Source organism: Gopherus flavomarginatus, chromosome 3, assembly GCF_025201925.1.
Source record: "Gopherus flavomarginatus isolate rGopFla2 chromosome 3, rGopFla2.mat.asm, whole genome shotgun sequence".
NCBI lineage: Eukaryota > Metazoa > Chordata > Testudines > Testudinidae > Gopherus > Gopherus flavomarginatus.
The window spans coordinates 114,859,730-114,884,056 of NC_066619.1; the positions used below are offsets into that span (position 1 = coordinate 114,859,730).

Genomic DNA, 24,327 nt, shown 5'->3' on the forward strand with positions numbered 1-24,327 from the left:
TTTCTTTGCTTATCTGTAAATGTTGATCATCAGGGGAAATATTTTTTGTCTGTGTGGTGAAATTGATGTTTAATAATGGTAGTATTACTCTCATACTTTGGCATGGACTGAAATGGCCATGATTGTATGAAAAAAATAAAGCAGTACTAATTAGACCTAGAGAAGGATAAAACAACTCGGGATCAGGAAGAACAATTCCATCTAGGGAACAACTTTCTATTTTAAAAAATACTAATTTAACTGGTATGAGGGAAACCAGAATGACCTGGTGTCCATCAGCTGAGGAGAAGACATCAATCTGGTAGTGTTTTGTGAAAATGTCCTGAGGATCAGATTCCATCCTGCAAATTGTTACATGGTGTCTTGTCTTGCCCCAGGAATTCAAGGTACTTCTTTCTCCTGCACCCTTAAGTCGACTAATATTTCTTGGGGGGAAGGAGTGCCACCAGTTGAAAGCAGACTTCAATTGGTGGTTTTAGGACACCTCTAGCATGATAGTGAAATTCCACTCTTCCACCAGTTACTGTACTGTGGATATCTGAAACTGTTTGAAGGGAGCGAATAGTGTACTTGTAAGGATGCAGTCGAGATAGAATCAGAGAAATGAGGTCTGAAACTTAAACCCTTCTTAGAAGCCTTCAAAGAAAAAAAAAGGTACAGACATATTTCAGAATCAGAAACCAAATGGAAAATTAATGACACTGTAGGCATACTAGTTAGTCAGATTCTCAATTCTTTTCCACGCCCCAGTTTTTTAAACCAGAAAGCCATCAGGTCTTCAGAATAAGAATGTCGCTCTCAGCTCTTCCTCACGTTTCAGGCAGTTAGATTACTTATTGTCCAAGTGAAAGGACATCCTTTCCATGCCTTTCCACCAAAGGAACTGGAAATTGAATAGTTAGAAGATCTAGCGAACACACTCAAGCCCATGACAATTTCCAACTTGGATGACCAGGTAAACTGATCAGAGACCAAGGATTATGTGCAGCAAAGAGGACATGTCACAGACATAAGAAATTCCACATTTGAAGAAAAAGTCTGCAAACAAAAGATGTAAGCATAGCCCAGGAACAGCTGCCATACAAGTGACCATCATTCCTAGCAACAGAAGGCACAGAAAAGCAGGTGCTGCAAGATACTGAGAGACCTCAGTAGACACAGAGATCACCTCTGAGACTGAAGAAAAATACTGAGAAAACTGTTAGTCAAGGAAATATTTCCCATGACTACTTTATTCTCTAGGTTATCCTGAAGTGGGTTTTGGGATGTACTTCTTGTTATTCTAGAATAAAGTTTTTTCTACAGGATGATCATTTGATGACCTGTGACACCTTGAGTGTGCATAAGATACTGAGTTTTATGGACTAGGATGCCTTTTTCTTTAGTAGGCATTTTCTCTGGATACAGTCCAAGGATGTTTGGCCTTAGATTTTCTTTTGGGAAAGGAATCTCCAACAAGAGAAAAAATAAGTTTCTTTACTTATGCTCAATCATCTACCCTAAGAGTTGCTAGAGAGATGCTGTCCCTGTTGTGAGGCGACGTAGATTAACAGATTTTTAAAACCATAAGGACCATTATGATCATTTAGTCTAACCTCCTTCACAATACTGGGCATACAAATTACCGGGTGAAACTCTGCATCGATGCCAGCATTTTAACTCTGGATGAACTAGAGAATATTCATTCAAAAAAAGATCTCAATTTAAAGACTTCAGTGATTAAGAATCCACCAATCCCCTGGTAATTTGTTCTGATGGTTAATCACCCTCACTTGAAATCTTGCATCTTATTTCCAATCTGAATTTGTCTAGCTGCGGTTTCCAGCCACTGGATCTGGTTGTGCATTTTGCTGCTAGATAAAGGGCGCTCCATTGTCTCCCCACACAGGTGTTCCTATGCCATGATCAAGTCACCTCTTATCCGTATCCTTTGAGGGAGAGTTTAAGCTTGGGAAGTAGATTTCTGGGAGGAGCATCAAATCTTGACAATGAGCTCAAGCTCACACTCCAGCACTCTCTCTTAGATGGTCTGATATAAGGGGTTTGAGGAGAGAGGGGCACTGGTACTACAATCATCTTGTTTCCAGCCTGGGCTATGCCATAATTTGGGCAATTTACTCAAGAATTCTGATGGCAGCAGTCTTGATTGACATGTAAACAAACTGCATAGGAAAACTGGAGATACTGCTGGGGGGGGGAGTCAGCTCCACGGGGTCCTTCAGGAAGCACTCAATATAGAACATTCTTCAGCCAAATAAGGAAGCTCACCAAGTTTCTTAAGTAAAGCGAGAGAAATTATGTTTACAAAATTAGGAGATAGAAGTGTTCTCCCTGACCAAAGCACTAAGCTGGGATCATGTACCACAGAAGTAAAGCAGGGGAACATTTAGAACAGGGAAGTACTTAGAATGGCCAACATTTTGCACAGAATCCTATGCAAGGAGTTTGATAAATTACAAAATCCTGTACATCCCAGAAAATATCAGTATGCAATTCAATTGCTGCAGGACAGCGGGAGACTAGACCCCAGACTGGATGACTCCCTCCTCCCCCTTACCCACTCCAGACTGGAGCTGTACTGAAAAGAAGGAAATGTTCCAGTTCCAGTGCAAAGGCCGTGAACTCCCAATCTCTGAAGTATTTCCCCACCCTGCTGCAAGGACCATGTCCCTGCTACTGTTGCCTTCAGAGCAGCACCAAGACACTAAAAGTGTTCAGCAAGTTTCCTTGGTGCTCTGAAAGCTGCAGAGAAAAAGAAAACCTCAAGATGCCTGCCCATTTCACACTCCTATTACTGCTGCCAGTCGCTTACTGCACATGGATTTTTTCCCCCTCTTTTTACACTGTAGAACCTCAGCATTCTGAATACCTTGAGACTGAAGGATGTTAGTAACTGAAACATTTCTAATGCTGAACAAAACATTACCATTCTTTCAAAAGTTTACAACTGAATGTTGACTTAATACAGCTTTGAAACTTTACTACACAGAAGAAAAAACGCTGCTTTTAATCTTAACTTAAAAGAAACAAGAACAGAAACAGTTTCCTTACCTAGTCAATTTTTTTTTTAACCCCTGTATTCTCTTTTTGGTAGTTTACGTTTACCACAAATACCGTACACTCTTTGCTTCCCCCTCCCCTTCCCCACTTTTTTTTTTTTTTTTCCTCCAGTCTCTGCTGTTGCTTGATTGTGCACTTCCAGTTTCAAATGAGGCATGTGGTTGACTGGTCAGTTTGTAACTCTGAGGTCTTGCCTATCTATCTCACTCAATAGATTACTTCAGAGTCACGCAGGAGGCAAAACAGCATGTTCAATGCCAATGACATTTAACATTCCTCAGGAATGTTTTTACAATCTATGAAAAGCATGCAATAAAAACCCTTATTGGGTTGATAATTAAATATTGACTTGGGGTATCTGTTAACAAAGACTTTGACAGCCAGAAATCCATTAAAAGTTAATTGACTTCACTCTTTCAAAAGTTTTACATTTTAAGAAACATCCATATTTTACTATAATAAAAATGTTGAAGCACCGTCTTTTACGTAGAAAACAGAAATAACGGAGTTAAGTTGTTGTAAACAAGACACGAGAAGTCATTCTTCCGCTTTACTCTGCGCTGGTTAGGCCTCAACAGGAGTATTGTGTCCAGTTCTGGGCACTGCATTTCAAGAAAGATGTGGAGAAATTGGAGAAGGTCCAGAGAAGAGCAACAAGAATGATTAAAGGACTTGAGAACATGACCTATGAAGGAAGGCTGAAAGAATTGGGTTTGTTTAGTTTGGAAAAGAGAAGACTGAGAGGGGACATGATAGCAGTTTTCAGGTATCTAAAAGGGTGTCATCAGAAGGAGGGAGAAAACTTGTTCACCTTAGCCTCCAATGATAGAACAAGAAGCAATGGGCTTAAACTGCAGCAAGGGAGATTTAGGTTGGACAGTAGGAAAAAGTTCCTAACTGTCAGGGTAGTTAAACACTGGAATAAATTGCCTAGGGAAGTTGTGGAATCTCCATTTCTGGAGATATTTAAGAGTAGGTTAGACAAATGTCTATTAGGGATGGTCTAGACAGTATTTGGTCCTGCCATGAGGGCAGGGGACTGGACTCGATGACCTCTCGAGGTCCCTTCCAGTCCTAGAGTCTATGAGTCTATAATCTAGCCAAGTCTATCCTTGCTTTCTGGCTTAGCAGAAAGCCAAATCCAATTTAAGGATTTGTTTTTAGGGGGTAGGGAAGAGGAAGAGGGGTTGGTGTTATTGACACTATAGTAGCAAGGTTTTTGCTTTAAGTTAGTATAAGATTGCTGTGCAACATCAAGCATGTACAGAGATTTTTTTTTATTTTAAATTAGTGATACTAGTCCACTTCACCATGACTGACTGGTTATTCATTCCATCATCTTGGTCTCCTGGTCAGAAAGGACTAAAGTGGAGAGAGCTTCTCAGACAAGGAGAAATGTGCCCCTCAGTAATCCACATAGGTTGTTAAGCAGCTGCACTGACTGACTAGCTCCAAAGGGAATTCCACCTGGGAGGATAGAGACTGAGAAACAAAGGCTGTTAAACTGTGTATATTGCATATATAAGGACCTTTATAGTAAAAACTGTGGAACTTCCTAGGAAGAGTTCTTGCAAATTTTTAAAATTCAGTCTGACAAGCTGTTTTATTTTGCTCTGAGTGATTAGACATTGTGGAATAATCACACAGCTTTAGAAAAAAAGCAAGAGTTTACAGAAAGTGACGAGATATGCATTCAAACCCAAGCCTTCCCTTTAAAATACTATAATACAATATGGAAAATGCCCAATTTAAGTTGGTTAAATAAAAAAGTCACTCCTGAAGACCTTGTGTGTTAAGTGTCAGCTCAGAGCAAATTTTACCCGGGGATGAAAAAAGAGGAGGGGTTTAAAATGGAAATGCTGTCAAACTTTAACTATAGCATAGTAAAAAGACTCTATAATTACCATTTACAGAACTCCTGCAGAAATTTTAAGGAAAAACCCCTTTACCTTTGTTCCAAGATAAATTGTTCTACTGCTTCAGATCTGCAGAAGCACATCACTTTATCTTGAGACTATTATCCTGAGGTATTTAATTACTCTGTCAAGACCACTAAATGGTCTGGCACCATGCCCTTTCCCTCAATCTCTGCTGATTGATAGCATCGATAAAATTTACTTGCTTTAATTAAAGCTCCAAATAGGATCCCCTTTTGCACTCACTAGATCAATGTTCTTTAATACTGGAAGAACAAAATACAAAAGTGAGGAGGGTGTTTCTTCCTCACCTTCACAGTTCATTTGCCTCCAGTGTCCTAAAGGAGCTTTTACACAATAAATACATATCTCCCAGTTCTCTTGAGATGGTGGTTAATGGAAAAGATCACTATTAAAAGCTTATCTACCAAAGATTCCTTCCTGTTAATATTCTTCCACAAAGATGAACAGGTCAGACCTGCAAAGAGCAATGCCACTGGAAAATACCTCTCATTGCTACATGCATTCAGCACTAGAAGTCTGTCAAAGAGAAGTTAGTGGATCTGTGTACTAGTCACATTCTTCCTTGTATTCTATAAAACGCTTATCAACTGTGTTTAAAACATTGTCATAAGCAGGGGATGTTCTTGGGCAAGCAATGAATTATGGTACAACAGTTATTTTAACATGATTACTGTTGCAAAATAGGATAATGGTTCACAACTAACCAAGTATTGCTACTGAATGAAATGAGGTGCACACCATTAAGTTACATAGCAAACTATTTCAAGCTATTTGAAGCTATTTCAAGCTATTTCATACCTGTAGCATGTTCCTCATCTCAAGTCTCTCTTTACTACAGAATGTTATTTCTTGGCACTCAGATGAGAAAGTATTCTATAATGGTTCGCCCATTTTACAGTTTCAATGATGCATTACATTATCTTCCATTATTGGACAATTAGAAAGTGACAATACCAAAGGAAATCTTCATAGACTCATAGGACAGAAGGGACCAATATGATCATCTAGTCTGACCTCCTGCACAAGGCAGGCCACAGAACCCCACCCATCCAATTTTATAACAACCCCTAACCCAGGACTGAGTTATTGAAATCCTCAAAATTGGTTTGAAGACCTCAAGCTGCAGAGAATCCACCAGCAAGCGACCCATGCCCCACGCTACAGGGGAAGGTGAAAAACCTCCAGGGCCCCTGCCAATCCGCCCTGGAAGAAAATTCCTTCCCGACCCCAAATATGGAGATCAGCTAAACCCTGGGCATGTGGGCTAGACTCACCAGCCAGCACCCAAGAAGGAATTCTCTGCAGTAACTCAGTTCCCATCCCATCCAACATCTCCCCGCAGACCATAGAGCAGACCTATCTGGTGGTAATCCAAGATCAATTGCCCAAATTAACGATCCTATCATAACATCTCCTCCATATACTTATCAAGCTTAGTCTTAAAGCCAGAAAAGTCTTTTGCCCCCTACTACTTCCCTTGGAAGGCTATTCCAGAACTTCACTCCCCTAATGGTTAGAAACCTTCGTCTAATTTCAAGTCTAAACTTCCTAATATCCAGTTTATACCCATTCGTCCTCGTGCCTACATTAGTACTAAACTTAAATAATTCCTCTCCCTCCCTAACGTTAACCCCCCTGATATATTTATATAGAGCAAGCATATCCCCCCGCAGCCTTCTTTTGGCCAGGCTAAACAAGCCAAGCTCTTTGAGTCTCCTTTCATAAGGCAGTTTTTCCATTCCTCGGATCACCCTAGTAGCCCATCTCTGAACCTGTTCCAGTTTGAATTCATCCTTCTTGAACATGGGACACTAGAACTGCACACAGGATTCCAGATGGGGTCTCACCAATGCCTTATAGAACGGTACTAACACCTCCTTATCCTTGCTGGAAATACCCCGCCTGATGCATCCCAAAATCGCATTTGCTTTTTTAACAACCGTATCACATTGGCAACTCATAGTCATCCTGCTATCAACCAATACCCCAAGGTCCTTCTCGTCCTCTGTCGCTTCCAACTGATGCGCTCATAACACAAGCATGGCCCAGAAATTTGGAAAGTTAACTTTCTGCCAACTTCTGCATGAATGACACTCCATTTTAAGACTGAGGATTTTTTTAATATATGCAAGAGCTATGTAAGAGTGGGAAGAAAACCTACAGATTTAATACTTTGATTAAATATTTCTTAAATCTATATTCCCTTGACAGGTGATAATTACTCTTATAAACACTTTAATAGTCAATCAAAAAACGTTTCTTGTAGGAAACATGTGAGAAGAAATGTTTAACCATCCTTTGTCCAGGTAGAAATCAATTGCTAACTTGCAAAGAAGGGCATAGGTCTGGAAGCTGTATTTTCTGACAAATGCTGTACACAAAGTAGAATAATTTGAAGTGCTTCTTGCTACTTACCCAGGATTAAGAAAATACATGTCTCAATGACAATGGGGACCTCAGAAAATCCAACGCCTAGTCTTGAATTTAAGTGAACTATGACGTTCAATCCATCTCACACTAAATGGTTAACCTTTCAATGATATCTTGCATTTTAGCCCCAATTCAACCTGAATTGGCATGATGGGGGGAACCAACTACTGGTCCCAGTGGTATTTCTATGGGACAGAGTTCCCCACCCCCCCACAGGATATCATCCAGGGATCAACTCTGTCACTGCTTGGAGGGGGTGAACTGCTTGGATGTGGAGATTGGCAAAGTTAAGTTGGATTAGCAGTTACAAGGCCAGAAGTGTTCTTTCCCCCTTTCCCATCCATGACACCTTAAACTACAGGCCAGTTTCATTTTTGGCATCAGGGGGAAAGTTGCCTGCTCTAGACCGGAAACACAGCTCTGTGACAATTCACTAGGGCGAAAGAATTACATTGTCTGCACTCTGCTTCGTAGACAGGGCCTCGCCTCAGACTTTCAACCTAGTCAGAGTTTACGTCAGCGATCTTGCAATTTGGTATGCTTTTCTAGGTAAACATGAAGATAAATTGTTCTTCAGCTTCTACCTTGGATCTAACAAACCCAGTAGAAGCCGCCACTGGAGATACCTGTTCTTATTCCAATGTTTCTTGATTTTTTCCTGAAAATGGAAATTCTGTTCCTGCATATCAACTCAATCCAAGACATATCTGGCTTTCCCCATCTTTATTTTACATCCAGACAAATCCATCAACTTTTGGTCCATTAAACTTTACATCCCTGGAAGAAGTAATCTTTCCCAACCAAGGAGTGAATACATATAAGCAAGTGGGACCAAGTGAAGGGCTGAGAAAGAGAGGAGGGACTATACTGATCAGCTCAATCAAAAAAGTTAAAGATTTCCAGCTAGCTTATTTTCTATTCAAATACAATAACTCACTCAGCACTAAAAAGGTTCCAATAGCAGTATCTTCCAAAAATGACTCAGATCACAAAACACTTTCTATAACACACTAAATTACAATTTTATGATCAAACTGTACTGTTAGATGAATCTAAGACCTCAAGCTATGATAAAAGTTCACATACATCGTAAGATCTACAACTGTCAACTATCTGAGGCAGGGATTATCTTTTTGTTGTGTGTGTGTAGTGCCTAGCAGAGTGGGTCTCTGATCCTGGATGGGGGACTCTGAACGTTACTACAGTACAAATGTAGATTTTTTTCCTATTGCCAAAGGTCAAATGAGTAATTAAAACAATGAGGGCGGCATAACACAAATTTATAAGATGCTGTGATTACCAGACTGGGTCTGAAAAAATGATTGGATCAATGAAAAAAATGCAAAATATTTTGCAGGTATTTTAATAAAATCATTCCTACAATTTTTTTTTTTTAATAATGTTGGAGAGTTAATTGTATTTGTAAAAAAGTGGCAGCCTGATTTTGTACATGTTGCGGTATGAGCACGTTCTCAAGCACATCTGCTGTAAGAAAACTGTGTTGGTAGACTCTCCTAAAGATTACAGTATTAATGGTGGCTAGTGCTAGAGGTGAAAATAGAAGCCACAAGTTACAGATGCCCAATCCCATGCTCAATCCATAGTGCCATGTGGTAGGTACACTACCCTCCGAAATGAACTACTTTCACTTTCATGGTGAAAGTTGACAAGTATTGATCATTTCACCAGAGCTACTGCAAGGTAGACAATTTCAGGGAAAAAAATTGGCAAAGGAAAAAAAATAGCTTTTGCAAAGTATTAAATATTCAGCAAATAACGCTGTGTTCCAGCTCTAATCGCAGCCTTATTTATGGGACTCCAACAAACAAACAAGGGATAACCCCATCCTTTCCCTTTGAAGAGGAAGCGTGTAAAAACTAAGAGCTATTTCCTAGCTGATGTGAGAAGCCAACGAGGAGCTAGACAACTATTGGAGAGCCTGTAGCAATTCACTAAAACCTCTCTCGAAGCACCAAAGAGTAGGTCAGGGAAGAAAAGATTCTTTTCCCTCCTCAAGCCCAGACATACAGCTATCACAGAACTTTGCTGTCTCCGAAGAGCCAACCTAGGATGCAGGATTTCCTTGTGAAGGGAACAGAACATACAACACTCCTTTTTGAGTGCTGTATGCTGCCCCTCCTCCCCATTATGTGAAACTCCCACTGAAGTCAAGAAGAGAATTCAGCCCTTAATGGGAAAGATATGAGCAACACTCAGTTTGCAAAACTAAGAGGAAAAGTAAGTTAATTTCAGTGCAAAAGAAGGTCTCAGCATACCGAGTTGGACTGTGTTTATAAAAATGCCTAGACATGCTCCTTACAAATTTTGAAAGATATCAAGCTTAAGATCAAGCCTAAATGTTTTTGTTTCTCTTAACTTCAGTACCCAGTGTTGGCTACTTTTATACTTTTTAACTCAATGCCACCATTTGTTGAACCTAGCAGATAGACTGTTATGTGTTAATGGTGGGGCAGGGGGATGAGATACCAGTGTTCCATTTACTGCATTTTTGCTCTTTCCCTCCTGGTAACATCATCTCCTTTTCCAGTGCTCTTCCCTTCTTTGCCCACTGGCTATCTGCAAGGTGAACGAGGATTCCATATACATTAGAGCTGTCAAGCGATTAACAAAATTAATAGGGATTAATAGCAGTTTTAAATCACAATATTAAATAATAGCCAAAAAATATTTAAATAAATGGTGTTCTATCTCCTATATTTTCAAATATAGGCTTGAGGCCCAGAGCTCCAGGCTGGGGCTTCATGTTACTAACGTGTTAAAATTAACGCGTTAATTTTGTTTTCAGTCACAGGTGTTAACTGTGATTGACAGCCCTAATATACATACATACTGAAGGAAGTTACTGTCAACAAATTTGGGGGATCATTTTGATTTTTCATGTCTGGCTTGAGTCTCCACATGTAACATACCCTTCTGGCTCGCAACTCAGTGAGGCAGTAGTAAGACAGACAACAGCATTCTACACAGAACTGTTTTACTGGGGCAAGAGGTGTGCCACAAAAAACGCACATTTAGAAGTTCACAGCACTGTCAGACCACAAATGTTCCTCTACTTCAGGGACACAATCCAGATCAAATAAAAAGGAAAGTATCTTAAAAATCCGCAAATTCCTTGGGAAATTAGTCCCTTCCTCCCGTCTCTTTTTGATCAGTTCAAGAAAAAACCTTTCAAGAGTCAAAACCTCTGCTATAGGAATAAAGTTATGTCTTTCATGCTAAAGCATACCTCAGACACAAATACATGTGTTTAACAGGATATAGACCCAGCAGCATTCAATATAACTTGCAGATCACTATTCATTTTAATAAATCTTATAGGTTAGAGAAAACATGCTCTGCCTTTTCCACCAGGAACAATCTCTTTGCCTCAAAAAATTTTTTTACATGCCCCAGATTCACTTTTACATTTGAGCCCTTTCACAATCAAGTCTGACCTCAGTAAAGGGCAGAACAGGCTACATTTGGTAACTGAGCTCTGAAGTCACTAACTAAAGCATCATTGTCTCTAACCTGAATGACAGTGAGTTGGATGACAGTTGCCTTTAGACACTATACAAAGACTACAACATAGTCAGCAAACACAAGGATGAAAAAATATTTTACTGACACAAAGTATCCTTAAGAGATGAAACACTTCCTGACAACTTATCCTGTTTAACCTGTGTTCCTTGGCTTCTAAATCCCAAAATACTCAGAAGACCCTAGGATGTTAGCATCTTTCTGACTGAAATAATTCTACAGAGACTGAGCAAGTTAGGACAGAAGCTTAAAGGCCTAGAAAATATGACTGATGAGGAAAGACTGAAAAAAATAGGGTTGTTCAGTATGGAGAACTGAAGAGCAAAGGGAACCTGATATCAGTCTTCAAGTACATAAAAGGCTGTTACAAGGAGAAGGGTAATAAACTGTTTTCCGAATCCACTGAGGAGAGGATAAGAAGAAATGAGCTCAAATTGCAGCAAGAGAAACTTAATGTCTAACCTAAGAAAAACTTCCCAATTCTAAGTGTAGTTAAGCACTGGAACAGGTCACACAAGAAGTTTGTGGAATCTCAGTGATTGGAGGTTTCTAAGAGCAGGTTAGAAAAACACCTGACAAGGATAAATGTAGGTAATACTTTAGATTCTAGGACTGGAAGAGATTTTGAGAGATGGAGTCCAGTCTCCTGCCCTCATGATAGGACCAAATACTGTCTAGACCATCCCAGACAGACATTTATCTAACCTATTCTTGAATATCTCCAGAGGTGGAGATTATTTATTCTAGTGTTTAACCACCCTGGCAGTTAGGAACTTTTGCCTGTGTTATGAAAATATCCACTTGCTATTAACATCATGGACATTTGGATCATTATTCACAAAAAGTTAATTCCCTGTTTTGCAAACTTAACTGCACACAGAAACATTAAGAAAATATTATCTAAAACATACCACAGGTAGCTGAATGCGACAAAACAAAAAAAACTTGAAAAAAACAACCCCCAGCCCAAAAATCGTAAAGACTACTAATTAACATTTCAGCTAATTCTTAGAGAATTATTTCACTCCCTTTTAGCATGTCACCAGTCAGAATTTTCACTTGTACTATGATATGCCACAGTGTAATGTTCCAATGAGTACCAGCAGAAAAATGGAAAAGGTGTATTAGGTACTATTAAAATTTGTTTCTCCATTTTCTAATATTTTTATTTAATAGGTAATTAAACTAATACTTCATAGAGCTTTGAAGATGCAGTGTTACGCTGTATAAGCATTATTTTTCTATCTTTTAGGAGAGGATATATAAAAAGAGCTTTAGAGATCAGTACTAAAACCTACAGGGACATCTCAGTAGTACCCTGTGCAGACAAAAAACTTATATCCATGGATGCAGATATCCAGAGAGCTGCAGGGTTAGTCCTGCCTCAGTGCAGGGCACTGGACTAGATAACCTACTGAGGTCCTTCCTGGCCTACATTTCTAAGATTCTATGAAAATAAGTGTTGAAGCGGAGCCCTTGAACTTTAGGAATAAAAGGACAGCTAGCCTCATTCTTCCCCATTCTTGCCCCTACGCGCCACCATTAACTGGTTTAGGTGATAATAATCAGGGAGGGGAAGATTGCTCCTCAAGATTATGTCTGTTCTTTACAGAACTGTAGAAGTACTGTGGCTTGGCCTGCTTGATAGTATTTGGGGCAAAAACTGAATCCAAAATACAATTGGAGGCTGGCTGTGAGTTATTGGACTCTTAGGATATGTCTACACTGGAGTTAAAACCCGTGGCTGGACCATGATAGCTGACTTGGACTAATAGGACCTGAGTGAAGGGGATGTTTAGTTGCAGTGTCAACATTCAGGCTCAGGCTAGAGCCCATGCTCTAGGACCTTACAAGCCTGAGTAAGGTGGCATGGGCCAGCCGTAGGTGTCTAATTGCAGTGCTAGGGTTTTTCCATACTGCTCTGGCCTTATTCATTTAGCACATTTTATTTTAAATGGGTTTCCCCAGGGACACACCAGCGACATCTTCATGAGCAATATACATATTGCACAGAGGAAAAAAACAGGGAAGTGGTACAATCTCTCTAAACAAAACCTTTCAGAAATACAGTATGGCATACATTCTAATGAGGGAAACCTCAAAATCATGCAATTATAAGAAGCCATTTCTTGGGTAAAATGTAAAACAGGCATACATCTGATATGGAAACAATTTGGCACACAGTCTAAGTATCTTCTGTTCATATTAATGCCTGGTTACTAAAACGCACTAGTTTATGAATATAAAAAACAACATTAGTGTTGCCCGTATCAGAAAGCCTAAGCCACAGGTGGAAAGGTAAGAGAACATACTGTGGTGACTAATGTCACAAAACTTAGACTTCAATCTATATTTTCCTCAAGCTAGAATTAGCAGCACATACTTTTATTGTTTTGGTTTGAAGCCTCAATCCATTCAGCGTGTTGATAGCCTTTTCAGCATCCTTGGGGTCAATGTAGTTCACAAAGCCATAACCCAAACTCTGTCCTGATTTGAGAGAGGGGAAAAAAAAGAGAAGAGAAGAAAAAAGAAAACCGTTAGTTCTGCAGTAAACAATAAATGAACTAAAGTATTTAAGACATACACCAATATTCTGCACAAAAATACCTTGCGTACGAGAAAGGGCTGCCTGACATACTGATTATTCAACAGCTTACTGCTCCTATTAGTTCTCTCAGACAGCATTAGTGTTTATAACTTGCTCTTCTACCTTCACATCAACTGCCCCAAGTTTAGTGCTGAAATCACAATACCCAGTTTAAGAATTTGAAACACTCTTAGGAGAAACATGATCAGACTGAGAGGCAGGAGGAAATGTAGGAGCTGCTGTAAGGTTAAGAGAAATTAATACTATGAATTTTGACATATCACCAACTTTCTCCTATGCTCAATTATAGAACAGTGATGAAATCTTTGATAGCATTTAAAAGAATATTTCAAATGGATTAATAATTAGAAAATCCCAAATTCTGAATAAAAACCAATGACTTACAAAGTTATAAAAAGCAACCTTTTTATAAGCTAACCTCTTCTTCAGATATTTACTTAGTGCATGAGCTGTAGGTCTTTAAACTGGTATTGCACCACTTCAAGACTCACTTTAACCTATGTTCAAGCTACTCTACTGCATATAACTGAGCATAAGATAAGGGTATCTTCATAAAAATGTATGACAATTGGGTATTTTTTGGCATCTGCGATGACTATTACACATGGGAAAGATGGGCTTTTCCTGAGTTTTCAATAAGTTTTGGTTCACTGAACAGCTTAGTACTAACAATTGGATTGTATCTCATTATGTAGCTGTACAGGAGGAATTACAGACCAACTTTTTGAAACTTCAAATCCTACAATATACCACCATGAAAGTTAATTGCCAGGACTGTAGCCCTTTTTATAAGGATCTTATCTATATGGATGCACACAAGTAACTATGAACAAGAAAAACCTTAACTAGCTTATGTTTAACAAAAATAAGCATATTTCTAATCGTCAGAGCTTTACGAACACTAATTTTCAATAAAGTTGTAAGGTAGCTGTTTCATTTTAGAGATAGGAAAATGAGGGTTAGATATCAAGGGAAAAAATTGACCTATGGATCCCTAAAATTAGGCACCTGGACTTACATGTAGACACCTAAGTGGTGGTGCTGTCAAAAGGTGCTGGGTACCCAGAAGTCCCAGTGACGCAGTATTAGCCAAAAATATGAAAATAGAATTCCACTTTAAAATATTCTGAGGTTTCACTTTATAGCAATATGAACACCTTAGAGAGATTAATATCATATTAGCATACGTGTCTGTATACAGCATTGACCAAAGAGTAGCAAAACATTCATAGTTCTCACAAAAATCCTAATCATTTCAATGGGACAACCAAAGAATACCCACACAATTTTCCATGACTTTTCGAAGAAAAATTCTCATTCTTCCTAGTACAGTTTAACACTGGTCCATCCAGTTAGCATTTAAACTAATTTCTTACCAAAGTGTTAGTCAACCTCAACCAAATAAAATCCAGCTATTGATAGCATGCAGTGATTTGTTTATACACACACACAACCATCCTCAAAAGCACTACTTTGTTTTGGCCTCTGAGCAAATGCCAAGGTTAAACATGAGGCTTTGTGTACATTATATGTAGATTTTATCAGGGGGTGGAAGGAGGGTTGAAAAGCTGAATTTCTTCTGGACTGATATGAGTGGAAAAAGCTGCTACAGGGTCCTTCTTCCCTCCCACCACAAACGCTGGTTGTGGAAGTGTGTGTGTATGAAACCAACATTCCTATTTGGAGGGCCCTACCAAATTTACAGTCCATTCTGGTAAGTTTCATGGTCATGGCATTTTAAACATGTGAAATGTGACACTGTAGGGAGTCGTGGGTGCGCTGGGGGGGAGGGGCTTGCAGTATTGCCACCATTACGTCTGCACTGCGGCTGGCCGCAGCACTGCCTTAGAGCTGGGTGGCTGAAGAGCGGCAGCTACTAGCCAGGCACCCAGGTCTGAAGGCAGCACCACTCCCAGCTGCAATGCAGAAGTCAGGATGGCAGAACCATATCATGCTACCCTGACTTCTGCACTGTTGCTGGCAGTGGCGCTTCCTTCGGACCTGGGCTCCCAGCCATCAATTGTGGAGCTTCCTACAACCAGCAGAGGTTCCCAGAGGTGGCTCTGTCCTGGTCCCAGGAGCAACCTATCTTGGGGAAAAGAAAGTCCCATCCCTCCACAGCCCAACCAAGGCGAGCAGCTGGATCCCAGTGCACAGTAGGAGCCCCCAGCTGAGATGCCACCAATCCTGTCCGTACCCGCCTCCAAGTCCAGCACTTGGTTAAAAAGGCCTTGGGTTGGCTGGCTGTGCTCGTGGGGGTTTGGCCACGGAGCCCTGGGCCTCTGCCCATGGCACCCACCCATAAGGCTAGCCCTATCCCCCCCAAAAGTAATTACCCGCTCATACTATGCCACCCTCACTTCTGCCGTGACACTGCCTTCAGAGCTGGACCCCCTCTCTCCAGCCATCCAGCTCTGAAGGCAGCACAGAAGTAAGGGTGACAATACCAAAACCCTCCTACTCCCCCTGCCCCACATACACGCACCCCCAATAGCCAGATTTTACGGTCCGTGATGTGTTTTTCACAGCTGTGAATTTGGTAGAGCCCTACCTATTTGTATTACTGTAGCACCTAGAGACCAAAGGAATGTCGCTGAGCTAGAGGCTGTTGAAACAAGGAGCAAGAAAAGCCCTCCTTGACCCAGAGAAGATGTTTTAGAAACAACGAGCAGATGAAACAGACAAACATCGGATGAGGTACCAGGAAGGCGGACACCTTCTACATAAACAAACTAAGTCATTTCTCCATCTGCCTAGCCACAGAGTGGCTTAGACTAGTGAGAGAGGCATGAGAACAGATAATATAGAGCAAGTCTTGATATAGCGGACTGTTCACTAAATGAATTTCAAAAGTCATGATGGGGACAGATGAGAAAGGATGGTGCGAAGCTGTGGTCCAGCTAATGCAATTCTACTCAGAAAAGTGAATGAAAATAGTATTGTGATGTTCTAAGCTTCCATATAAAAATGTTCAGCTTATAAATTGCCACCCCCCCCAAACTTGAGATCTTATAGACAAGCCATGCAGTAATAATCAACAGATGTGTGTTCTATGTAAAAATGAATCACTCTTTCCAGTTTGTGTATGTATAAGTCAGCAGCTTGCCAGCTTGAATGTGTGCAACAACCACATTACAAAATAAAAGGTAATACACAAGTTCAATATGCATCACACCAAACAGTCCTTCACACCAGCTATGCTTGTCCAATTCATACTGACATAGTGTTACCCTCAAGGTAGCTTTGCTACGATGGACTGCATCTGATCCTAACTCAAAAACTGACCTAATATCAAGAAGACTGCTGTCTATAACAATCAATTCATTCCAAAACCCATCTGATAACTAAAAAGAATCACAGTTCATACAGTAGGCACTGCCAAAGAACAATATTTAGCATTTAGACTCCCTCTCCTTGAGAGGCTATTTACTGCAAGTTTCAGAGGGGTAACTGCGTTAGCCTGGATCTGTAAAAGCAGCGCAAAGTGTCCTGTGGCACCTTATAGACTAACAGACGTTTTGGAGCATGAGCTTTCGTGGGTTAATACCCACGCATGCATCCGATGAAGCCTGTTAGTCTATAAGGTGCCACAGGACTCTAGCTTGCAATAAATAAAAGCAGCAAACTCTCACAGTATCATAATATAAATGAAATTCCCTAGTCAGTGATAACAGACAGAACCAGACCTCTGCTTACAACCTCTGGGAATGTTAGAGAGGAGGCGGCGGCGGGGAACTGTTCATGTTCCCTCTAAAAGTGGGAGAATTTTGGACACTTAATAAAGACAGCTTAACTTATTTTAAACTGGCTGAAAAGATGGGATACTCAGAACAAGAGGGAGGGAGGAAATGCTGCAGAAAATGAAAGTGAGCACATCCAACACTCTTTCAGGATTTTAAGGAACCCCTGAGAAGTCAAATACTTTTACTGTTACTTCGACAGGTTCATACTTACATTAAATAGTGTTTAAACAAATGACAAGATTTTTCTATTAAACCTTTTAATAAGGAAAACAAAAAACATAATTTAATCAATTTATTCTTTATTAAGAACAAGACAGTGAAAAGCAATGTATGAGTTTGCATAACTATAGTCTAATTCCAAAAATAATCTTATCCAACAAAAAGCAAAACCAACCAACCGACAGATAGGAATAACCATGCAGGTGGATAACCACAAAAGATTTACATAATGACAAAATCAAGCTGTGCATGAATAAGCTGGTTAGCAAAAGTGAATAGTATGTAAAACTGGCAGTAAAAAAAATATCTGAAATTGGAACTTGTAATATACATGTGGTTACCTAATCCCTCTCCCAAGTATAGTTAGGTTGGGCATTCCAATGGCAAGTTTTACTTTGCATTATTTGGATTACAGTACTAAGTGCTTTCCACACTAAAGTGGAAGGACCACAGAGGAGCAGGTTTGGCTCTGTTCACATGGGAAAAGACAACATCTCAAGTATCTCTCTAGAACTTGAGACTGTTTTGTGTTTACTATTCATACTTCTCTTAAAATAAAACTTCTGCAGAATACTGACATTCAGAGGCCTAAAGCAAAATTAACTTGCACCAAATAAGGCAAGCCATAGCCAACGCCAACATGGTTAGTCAAAGAGCAAACAATCAGTAAAAATCACCTTACCACCATTTAATAGTGTAATTTTTACAGATATGAAACCCAGAGGGAGGGCTCCAGAACACTAAATATTCCAACTAAACCAGATTCACAGAAGTAATTGCCACATTTATGGTGGCCTCAGAAGGTGATATCCACCAAGCTTTGATCATGAGCTGATGAACATGTGTACGAAGAACTACGTCACCCACCTGAAGTGCAGGCCTCCAAAGGGCAAGAGATACGTGGAGCCCACAGAGCTCTAATTCTCTGGACAGATGAGGAAGCGACATGTGCTCCTGGTGTCAAGCAGTCGTACAGCAGAGTAATATCTGGATCTTCTCCAGGTGATGATGGGAGTGGCAGAGGGGTGAAGTTCTTACTAGTGGAGTCTTAAAAAGGAGTAGCATCAGAAGACTCACCTGTTTATGCATGTTTTATGCTCCCTCTTCTATTTCCAGGAGCATGGATGCCAATTTCTGTGTCAGCCACTTGGCTCTTCCAAGAGTTATCAGCAGCATTTAACAGAGACACCTAGGTGATTGTCCAGATAAAGCCCTATCCCTAAAAACACCTCGGTTCCAGGTTATTTGTGGTCAACTTGGATACAGAAGGAGGCAGTCTAAGGAGGAGTCAGTTACAAAGGCTGCAGCCAAAGAAATCTCATGCAGAAATGACTTCAGGTATTAGGTTCTTACTGACAGGTCCTTAGACAGTGAAGCCATCCTGGTTAGAGTGTCAGACATGAAGGACTGGCCTCAAAGGGCTACGAAGCTGCCTCACTTGTGGTAAAGTGGTTCATTCTACTCTCTGGTCACTCAGATCTTCAGGAAAAACTTCATTAAGCAGAGGACTTAAGACTTTTCTGTATAACAACTATGCAGTAACTTGGAAAAGATGATCTTGAACTAGCTGCAGATGTAGGCTAAGTAAAGCCACCATGAAACTCTCTCAATCCAAGATCCCAGTGGTTTCTATGTCAGGAGAGTAAGCAGCCGAATTTCTAAGTACCTTGCTGCATACTGAAGTTAGATCTGTATGGTAACATGCATTTGCCAGAGTCAAAATGTCACTTGTGCCCACCTCCTTTCATGTCCTTATGTGTAAAATCAAAGTCTTATGTAATGCTGGCGAAAAAGGGGGATGCTTAACCTAACCTTCAATTTCTCAAACTACTGAGAATGAACGTAACAGGAAGTTAGGAGTGCTATTACCAACTGAGTGACTGACAGATACAGCTAAGGGCATCTCTTTTTAAATGTATAGCACAATATACAAGATACCAACTCAGGCACTATATCTCTCACTGAAAACCCTAGCATCAGTATTTCCTGAGTTTTCATTTTTAACCTTACATTACAGTTACGTTTTCATATTTGATTTACAGCTGTCACTTTGACAAATGGAGTAACTGGTTACAACTACAATCACCACACTACTTGATAGCAAGTGCTTGTGGCTTTCCAGGACCACTGTAAAAACATTTTAAAAACTTGTGCTTTTAAAATGACCTTGAAGGCAGAGTTTAAAAAACTTCCGTGCATTCTATCCAAAGCAGAACCTGAACATGCATTCCAAACAGAACTGGTGATAAAGTGGTATGTTAAAAAAGAAGTCCCTTCGAAGTTGTCAAAATTCTGAGGTTTCAAGCTGTTCTAATTCCAGATTTGGAATCATACACACAGTATAAACACTTCATAATCAAAAAGTTCAGTTAAAACAAGGAATTTTATTTTTTTTTGAGCCAGCTGCTTGAAGGTTATGGTTCTCTTCAGAAATCCTCCCCCAGCTCTCAAAGGAAATTACTTGCTTAAGATCTCATAAGAACTTTCCCAGATCAACCAAATAGGTAAGAGACAGTATCTATTGAGCATGACTGAGTTTACCGCCTGTATAAAACAGACTTAAGTTCCAGCAGACAGTAATGCTTTTGAAGCATTATGGCTAGTATTTACAGATATTTCACTTCCCTAAAAAGAGAAAAGTCACGAGTTACAAGTGTTTACAGTGACATGTTTATGAAGTATAGCAATCTCGCTTTGAACTTCAACAGTCCACAATTATGTGATAAACCTACACAGGCTATGGAAATCAGGAAGTCATCTCTCACCCAAAGCACACCATTCAGCTGCGGAGAAAGCAGTACAGCCCTGGATGTGACCTGTAGCATATACTGCTGAGTAAAGCACAAGATCACAGACAGCTGGCTGGGTTTACTCAAATTGGTGCCACTTCTGCACAGTAGGATGCTTCTTTTCCTCTGCAGCTGCTCAAACCCAACAGACATTCTGTTTTAGGGATGGAGAAAAGCAGAGAGCCAGAACTAGGTGCCTCTTAAGCCAACCAACTACTGATTTGATCCCTTTGCATTTTGAGTGTTTAATCTTCAAAATAAAAGGGTCACAAATCTGCATCCTTGTTGAAGTGAGACAGACTAAAAAACTACTCTCATGCTGAAGTGGTCCCTCTGCATCAGGGTTCAGGCAGATGGGCGCAGCAGTGTGCAGGAGATCTGTTCATTGTGCGAATGTCATACTTATTCAGTTTGCTGTCGGTTGGCATGGGACTTCTCATGCACTCTATGTGACTTGCATATTTAAAAAGAATTAAGTAAAGCTTATTCATTTGGGATTTTTTTTATTTTCAACTGTAGGTGCACATTTAAGCATATAATAGCTGCTACTCATATCTGATAGTCTTATTTATATGTGCAGTGGCAAACACTCAGATTCATTTTGCCATTTTAAAAAATCTAATCATATAGAGACCAACAGCACCTCCTGTGTTTCGGTAAGCACTTACTCATGCCAAGTGACAAGGAGTCTCATTGCTTTCAGTAGGACCACTCATCTAAGGAAGTGCATCCTCATCTTAAATAAGGGCTGTACAGCAAGCCACTAGAGACTCAGTCTTCAAGGAATTTCCTATTGCACTGCGACCTTTCAGTTATGTAACTTCCAGCTGTGAGCAATACATGTATAACTTTACAAGTGAACTAAATACTTACACAACATAACCAGAGGGAGTTCCTGCATTAGAGAGGGAAAGGGTCATTGTGGGTAGAAGAAGAAATCTGATTCCTCTCCTGTTCATCTTCCTTAAAAATAGAACCACCTCATACCACAGAACTCTGAGTAGAAAACCATTCTAAAGCAATACAACTACCTTATTTTTAAGGAGGGCACCCCCGCATCTCCAGGCAGGTTGGGCACTATGAAAGTTAGATCGTGGCCCAGAGAATAAAACATCTGCTAACTAAAACCTGGGAGAAAATTCATCTAACTTAAAAACAGAAAGCCCTAAAGGCGAGGTGATCAGCAGAAAGACGTTACACTGCACACAGAAGTGTGTCACTGAATTTAGAGAATCCAAGAGATGACTCTTAAGATTTGGCCTCTTTGGAAATAGTTCCTACCTGTACACCAACTATGATGAAACCAAAGGGCAAGGACAGCAGAGACTCTCAATCTGTCTTTCCTGGGAGGGAAATACACACATGTTCAACCTCCCTGGCCTCCGTTAGTCAAGGGCTGTATCAGCAGAAGCAACGGCTGTAACTGAGGAATTTGGACAAATCAGTCAGACACTGAGTATCAAGTGATCTTGCATAGCAGCGCAGCGATGTCAGAGGGCTGAACTTAGATATACCAGAATCTGTTTTACTACAACATGTGGGAAAGCCAGTATTCGTTGTGACCTTCACGGAGGCCAATTAGGATTCCACTATAACGAAGGCTGAAACAAAGAGTAATTCTACCCAGTACAGTGAAACAGCATCCAATATATATTTAAGATTCAAGCAGACTTCTTTAAAATACTTCCCATCTTGAGGGGTCATTTTAATGAATTACATTTTCACCACATTTTGTGGAACTAGTATTTATGACAGCCCATCTCAAGCACAAGCAGCTGAGATGTACTTTATGGAAGGGGTGGGTTAAAGTCGGAGGGTGGGGGCACGACGGAACACACCACTGGGGCCTGATTCTGTAGCCACATGGACGGAAGTGGGCCCTTGCTAAGTATTTAGCCTCAGAAAGATAAGGAACCTTAAAAAACTTATGACTGAGGGGAGAATCCCAACATAAGGCTATTCATGTTTGCACAAAAAGAGCCAATTTGTTTATGCTTTGAAATTGCTGCTTTAGGTTTCACTGAGCCCACCCTATCCCCAGGACAGCTACTATCACTTGACTAAAAAGGACCATTTTAATTTAATGTTGCCAAGGTATTTTTGATATTTCACTCAAAGCTTGAAAGTGTGTGTGTGAGGGAAGGGGGGGGAATCGTTTGAGAAATTGATTTAGTAGAGTCTGAGATTGCATTTTTTTCAAAAGCAATCACATAGCTATCTACTGAATAATGACCCATGAAAAGCCTATGCACATCAACCAAGTCAGCTGTTTAATCAAAAAAGAAGGGGAGGATAAAGAATAGACAGTACTTCCCAAACATTAAGACAGTGCAGTTTTTGTCCATGTCAGTAAGCAGCTGCAAATAAAGAACCTGTAACTTGGTTTATGGTACATAAACAAGCAAAGAATGGAGGGCTGGGGCTGGTGATATAATATTCAGCCTTGCAGTAACGTGCATTTGCAAGTGATCCACTATTCTACCTTGACTGTTTTTGAGGGTTTTTCTCCTTTTAAATCATGCAAGTACCAATTCCGTAGTTATGAAGAGAAATACTTAACTGAACCAGTTTTATCATGGCAAAGTTGTCTCGTAAATGATGATTATAAAGGAAACCTATTTAAGTACTACTGACATGGCTATTGGAGACTCACAAGCCCTCCAGTAACCAATGGGGAAGGTTTCCCAGTGAGATGCCATCAATAGAGAAGTTTAAGAGTCAATGGTACAGGTGACAAAGGATGCATGTTGTCCATTCTTAAAATTCTCCCATTTAAATGAGAAGCAATATAGCTGAAGGTAGAATAAAGCATCATGAACAGACAACAGAAAGTCATTTTCCTTTTTTCTTCTAGGGACAGAACTTAAAAGTTTTCTATAGAAATAATGGGACTCTAGGGAAGACCTCTACAAACTTAAACGTTAAACGATTCTTTGGCTGCTTTTGGCAAGAACTGCTTTCCCTGCTGAGGGTGACAGCTATATTGCTCTTGTAGATGCGCTCCACCTTTTAATTATTTTATTGAAAAGCTGCTCAAATTCAAAATACAGGGGGGGAGGAGTGGAGGTGGTTCATTTTAAAAAAAATAAATCCCACATACCTGAAAGTAAGGAAGTGGAGTAAAAAGCTGTAAGATATTTATTCATTGTTTAGCAACATCCAGATTCTGTGTCTCTAGTTCGGCCCCAGTTAATAAATAAATCAACAGGATGGTAACTGAAAACAAAATGTACCATTACACTGAACTGCACATTTATAGGATACTCAGCTTTTTACACCATCTAAGGCAGCGTTTCTCAAATGCAGCCACCAGGGGCTTTTCTGGTGTCCACAGCCTCCTGGGCTGTTTTTTTTTTGGGGGGGGGAGCCCCGCCCTGTTGCTCCTGGATGCACCACCTTGGTTTTGATTGCTGGGGCTGCTCGCAATGGTTGGGCCCTACTCCCTCTATGGAGACACCTGGGGCACAATGCTGGAGGACCAGGCAGCCGGTGAGATCCCCACTTTCCCAGGGGTGGTGTGGTTCAGGCGGTGGGCTTCAGCCCCGGGGTGGCAGGGCAGCAGGCTCTGGCCACAGAGCTTTGGGCTCCAGCATCCCACTGCCTTTCCTCCACCCACCCCCATTGCCCTTGCCTCCCCCCATCCAGGGCCTAATTTGTTCCCAGGCTTGACAGGCCTGAATAAATCTACTGTGAAAAGCGCTACTTGTATGCTTGTTAATATCACTTTTCACAACAGACTTACTAGTTGGCAATAAATAAATTACAACAACATTTGGATGTTTATATTTGTTTTTCCTAAAGCTAGCTAGCTAAATATTTTAGGAAGAAGTGTGAGGCAGCCACCAGCAAGAGCTGATGGCCGCATGGAGAGGCCACCAAAAAATTTGTCCTTAGAACCTCTGATCTAAGGCATTTGCTGAATTACTGAGTGCTTGAAAGCAATTACTAACCAACTCACTTCACTTGACCATGGTTTATTTCTTCAGGAAAACCTTCCT

General features: G+C 40.4%; 1 protein-coding gene across 10 annotated transcripts in view; it reads right to left on the reverse strand.

Moving 5' to 3' along the window:
* Positions 1–24,327, reverse strand: part of ELAVL2 (ELAV like RNA binding protein 2) — a 366,408-nt gene that overhangs the window by 245,213 nt on the left and 96,868 nt on the right. For all 10 annotated transcript variants that reach the window (XM_050943177.1, XM_050943175.1, XM_050943174.1 and 7 more), the window contains one exon: positions 13,354–13,457. In XM_050943177.1, the coding sequence (XP_050799134.1) occupies positions 13,354–13,457 (104 nt within the window). The remainder of the gene's footprint in view (positions 1–13,353; positions 13,458–24,327) is intronic.